General features: G+C 52.5%; 1 protein-coding gene and 1 non-coding gene across 2 annotated transcripts; one reads left to right on the top strand and one right to left on the bottom strand.

Moving 5' to 3' along the window:
- Window positions 1-147: 147 nt before the first annotated feature.
- DICSQDRAFT_t135 lies at window positions 148-218 on the bottom strand. The gene has a single exon. It is a non-coding gene; the product is annotated as a tRNA-Cys (tRNA).
- A 298-nt stretch (window positions 219-516) lies between these two features.
- On the top strand, window positions 517-3,326 carry DICSQDRAFT_172208 (uncharacterized protein; the record flags this gene model as incomplete). Its single annotated transcript, XM_007368003.1, has 6 exons — window positions 517-591; window positions 645-779; window positions 846-2,485; window positions 2,545-2,644; window positions 2,692-3,129; window positions 3,177-3,326. The coding sequence occupies 6 exons, from the start codon at window positions 517-519 to the stop codon at window positions 3,324-3,326; spliced, it is 2,538 nt and encodes an 845-aa protein (XP_007368065.1).
- Between the last annotated feature and the right edge of the window lie 2,208 nt (window positions 3,327-5,534).

Consider the following 5,534-nt stretch of genomic DNA (forward strand, 5'->3'; position numbering starts at 1 on the left):
CCTGAAGTCACACTCTGGTGATCAATCAAGGAACCAACTTTTCCAAATGAAGTTACCCTCAGGCACATTTCCCGAGGCGGGGGTTCTCTGACCCTGCTCCCTTCGAAGCGTCACACAGGGCTCATAACCTGTTGAACAATGAAAAGTTGGTCAGACCGGGGATTGAACCCGGGTCATCCCATATGCGCTGGGAGGTGTTACCACTACACCATCCAACCGATACTAGAGTGTGAATTCTACAGATTCCAACAGGCGCGCATCCTCGATCTATGGTCGACCAGGAACTCTCGCAGCGGTCGACAAGATCTTCATACCTGGGCGTTGAGGTACCTAGGGACAGTGGTCAGCCAGGAAGCCGATGCCGTCACCCGAGAGGGGGTGCTCATGACCAGGCGACAAGCAATTACGGGGGATCTCTTCCTCACCATCAGTATCTCTTCCATCCACCAACAAATTCGTGACCTGTGTCCTACAATGATAAGCCTCCTATCTTCATTCAGCACGACCAGGCGCCAGATGAGAGCGAACAAGGCTGCGCAGGGCAGCCGCGAAAAAGCGCGGGCGTTCAAGAGAGAAACCCGCAAGGAAAATGTATGTGTCGAAACAACCAAATGAATGATTTGCTCACCGAAAAAAATCTGTAGCGCATTGGCTTTGCAATGACCACCCTGTTAGGGGAGCGCAGCCAGAACAATAGCCTCGCGAGGCATCTTGTTGGCCTGTACATGTATGTCAGCGGGGCGTCGCGCCAGCTCATCTCCATCATGTCGAACATCGGGGTCTGCAGTAGTTACCCAAGTGTAGCCGGAAGTCGCAATACAGAAATGTCTGAACCGAAAACACAGACTATTGCCGAAATCGAGGAAGAGAGCGATGAGGACGACCTCGACTGGAAACCGGCGAGCGACCAGAACGACAACAACAATGACGATGGTCGGTCCGAGAGTGAGACAACAATTGACGAGCTCGGCGATACCGAGGCAGCACAGAACCAAGGCAAGGCTGCCAGTTCCAGAGATGAAGGCGACCAGACTGCAACTCGCAAGCACCGCGAGGAGAGTCAAGCTCTGCGAGGCGCGATCGAAGACACGATCGAGCGCCCGCTCGCGTTCGCATCTGAGCGCGAGGTTGAAGCGCCCGCCCGCGCATCAGGCCTACTGTCGCGTGGGGCTGGTTTACTCCGACGCATCTCGGAGTCCTGTCGTCACTCTACTCGTGTCTGCAGGGAGAGTACACTGCTGGGGCACGTCTATGATAATATTAACATGGTTTTCAAGGTCGCAGAGCAAATCTTGGGTCGCAAGGACACTCAGGAAAATGGCACTTGTGCCACGGTCTTCCCTCTTGACAACGCGGCCCCCGACGACCTAAAAACTGCAGATCTCCTTGCCGCTTTTGACTCAGCGGGACCCTTGTCAGTTGGCGATATCTGTCACACCCCGCATGAAGCGGAAAATTTCCGCCATTCACTCGAGCACGCGCTCCTCCGTACCATTGTCAACAGCTCAGATCTTTTCGCTCGATTCCGCCCCGACCTGGATGCTTGCCTCCCGGGAGCGGACGACCAAATGCGCCTGCAGAAGACAGATACCTACCCCTTGCCAGCCATGAACATCGACAAGTCAAACACAACTGGGAATGCCGAGGTTCTCGACACTATGTTTGCGGAGCTCGAGTACGCGCGTCGAAGGCCCATGTTTGCGGGTTACCCAGCGCTCACCTTTGGCGACCAGCTCTCCATTGCCCGTATGCGTACAATAATAGGTAACCGTGCGGGCCACGAGGACATTGGACGGTCCTACGCCAACATCGTCTTTGGGCCGGGTTTTTTTCACCACCAGATGGCCATCACCCACGGCATCATCGAGACGCACTTTGGCGACCCCACCGCAGGACATCGCAATCCCGCCTCTCTCTCTTTCTTTAATACAGTCCTAGATTGTAAGCCCATAGTCACATCCTCCCTTCCCCCATATCGTGTCTGCCGGGACCTAATATTTACTGTTCTAACCGCCTCTACACTACACTGCCTTGAGCTCGTCTCGGGCGTGGATTCCCTGGACAAGTACACCACGGACCTCTCCTTCAGCAACCTCCAGAAGGATGTCACCAAGATCTACGACCGCTATGTGGGCCCCAACGCAGTCGCCGAACTCCGACTCGTGTGGCGGGATGAACTCGCCGAGCGCATGTGTCACTACGTCTCAAGCACCCCCCCGAATGCCGCCCCAACCCCTCCCGTTGACCCACTAGCCCTACCACTGAAGAGTGGCGACATGGTTTTTGAAAATGTGTCTCTCTTTCTGCGCGACGCGTTGGTGTTTCACGAATTCACTGACGCCATCAAGGGCGGGTACTCCGGCCGAATTATTTGCACCCTCAAGATACTCACGCTCATGTACCGAGGAAGCGGACGTCTCAAGTACGCCCATGAATGCCTTCACCTCATCCACAATCTGACGCGCGTGTGGCCTGCACCCCTTCGGTGAGTCCCCAGTGCTCTGAATGTCAATGAGCTGTGCTCCGTCGGTAACTCTCTAGCAGAGCTGTCATGATAAACAATTGGCTGGTCAACCCCACCGGGAAACCAAATGCCTGGGTGCCGGTTGATCTCCTTCAAGAACACATGAACTTTTGGGTCAAGGTGAGCTGCATGGCATGCATATTTTTTAATATTAACATGATCTGTAGGTTATATACAAGGCACAGGGCAGCAATGCGTCATGGGAATGGCTGCAGACCATCTCCCCATGTATTTCCGTCTTCCGGCAGCTTGCACTCCAGATGAACGACACCCTCGGCGCGCGCCTGGGCAACAAACACCAATCTCCCAGCCTCCACAAGGATATCGACTCCTTGACGAATTTGATGCGCAACAACAGCATCTTCCGTGTGGAACCGGGGCACGTGCTCCACGACATGACGAACACCGAGGTACCTAACATCGTGGCGGCAGGCCTCAAGCAGCTTCCGGGTCCCCTCCTCGAGTACAACAAGATGTTCAAACAATGGCAGCGCCGCCGTCGCGAAACCCCTCTCACCACTCCTCCTGCCAGTCCTCCTTCCTCGCGCCCATCCTCCCTGACAACAGTGAACTCCTTGGAGCTGTCTGGCGTTGTGCTCCCAGATGTGAGTATTCAATGCTCCTTGTTGTATATTTTTGACATTTTTTGCAGGCACACAATTGCGCGCAGTCAATGCCGCATACACTTTGGACACACAGAGATGAAGAGGATTATTGGCAGCACTTCGACACCGATGAATACGAGCCTCGGGCGGCCTTTGCAGAGGAGGAAGACCCTTCATTAGATATAGATGACTGGTAATGACACATGTATTGATTGTATGCACAAATGGTAGGTTATTTGAGGAGGGACGATCTCGAAGACTGCGGCGCGCGTTTTCCCTAGGCAGCTGGATGGCGATTTCACCAAGGTAGTTCTCTCACGGGGTACCAAATATGGGCACCCTGCCAGAAGGGCGCCCAGTTTGACCAGTCGTTACAGAACACTACCCTCCTTTCGAACTCCACTGATGTGTTCCGTTCAACTGGTTCGAGTCTAACTAGATCGTGGGCGCAAAGTGTTGTCAAGGCGACCTGAAGCCAACATGAGACGAATGACAATACTTAGGGCCGCTCAATTCTTGAGGACGCAGGACGCAGGACGCGTTCAGAGGCCATTGATGGAGGTGATGGGCTAAGCGAGACTAGCCGACAAGCTCGCCTTCGGAACCCCTCGAGCGACGATGACACTCCTTCCCCCTCACAAAGTGCCTCGAGGGTAGTGTCAATCGACGCGGAAAGCTTTCGTCCTCAACATACTTGCAATTCACACTTTTCTGCGAGGTTTGGGACACGACAGACCCCTTGGAAAACAACGGGCACGAGAAATGAGGTTGGTACCTTGCCATATGCGGCAGGTTCGGCTAGCCCATCACATCCATCAAATGAGCTCTGAGTGCGTCCTGCGTCCTGCGTCCTCAAGTAGTGTTGCCGCCAAGCTGAGCCAGCTTGTCCAGCTACAGTGACTGCCGAAAATAGTGCACCGGCGCTTTGCGCGAATGAAATCTCTGTACGACGGACGACCTGTGCTATGTTTTGGGCTGCTTATTGTACATCTATGTAGCCACACAAGTCTTGATATCATGCAAAGACTCTCGCGACAAAAGGCGCAGGATTGCCCAGGTTATTTGAGTGACATTGGACAGACCCCAAGTTAGGGGTACGTATCAAGGTGGTAACGAGCGACGAAAGTTAACCGTAAGTCTACAAAATCTTGATGCTAAGCCTAGTAGCGTGTATGCAGTCCATGAGCAGCCTTGAGAGCCTCAACACGATGGGGAATGGAATTGTCACAGTTTTCTCGTGCCACGTGACCTGGGGGTCATGTGTACTGGGACAGACGCTCACCTTGACCGCGGACAACTCGTATCGGAAAGTGGAGGGGCCAGGATCGAACTCCAGACCTCGTGACGGCCAGGAGCGCCCATCCTCACTCACAGGCAGGTGACTGATGTGACAGCAGGAGCACTTACTCATTGGGAGAGGTCCGGACTCGGCACGACTCAGGTATTAGTCGTAAGGTCACCATGAGGCAGGTCAGAGGGTAGGACATGAGGCAGAGAACTCTGACCAAACGATGGTCAATAGGTACCTGGTCTGTGCACCGTTGTAGGTACCTGGTCTGTGCACCGTTGTATTAGTATATATAGTAGGGAGTCTGAGGCAGGGAACCTCAGACTTGATCTTCTCGTCGATCACCCATCTCTTCTGTAGGTAGCTAGCAGCCCTACCTTTCACTGCCCCTTCTAGTCTAGGGAATCTACACCTTTGCATCATCTCTTGCTGTGTCACTTGTGGTTGCTTCGCTCTCAGCACCAACCCCTTCACCAGTAAGCTTTGTCTTTGTTTATCTGGTGGCACAGCTCGTTGGCTGTGACAGGAATCGTACAGCTTCTGTATATAACCAGTATCAAGCCCATACCATTCATCAGGAAAACGTCACGGACTTGGACCCATACTTGGGCCCAAGTTTATGTACTTGGACTCAAGTCCGTGTACTTGGCCCAAGTCTATATACTTAGGGTACTTGGGGTACTTGGGCCACAACTTGGACTTTACATGTTGACTTCAGTATACTCAGGCCTCAATTTGAGCAATTGGTGTTCTATCAGTCACACATCTTGTATACTTCTTATGTAATAATATCCATCATAGACATCCATACACTAGTTGTAAACCAGTCTGTTTTAAGGCTGTAGAAGCAGCTTTATAGTCTATTAGAAGAAGGGCAATAACATGTGATAGAAGACTTTAAGTTGTTACAATGTGCTTGTTTCAGTAGTGATACAGAGGTACAATATCCAGATAATGCTCAAGAATAGTGGTATTAGTGGTGGATGTCCAAGTTCTGCTATGGTACAGGAGAGGATGGTGAAGAATTTCTCAGAGTCCAGCAAAGAGCGCTATATATGGCTGCTATTCTGTGCTATAGTGTGAGCTTCTGCGGTGTAGTGGTTGAACATGCTATGTT

This window comes from Dichomitus squalens (genome assembly GCF_000275845.1).
Source record: "Dichomitus squalens LYAD-421 SS1 unplaced genomic scaffold DICSQscaffold_30, whole genome shotgun sequence".
NCBI classification, from domain to species: Eukaryota; Fungi; Basidiomycota; class Agaricomycetes; order Polyporales; family Polyporaceae; genus Dichomitus; species Dichomitus squalens.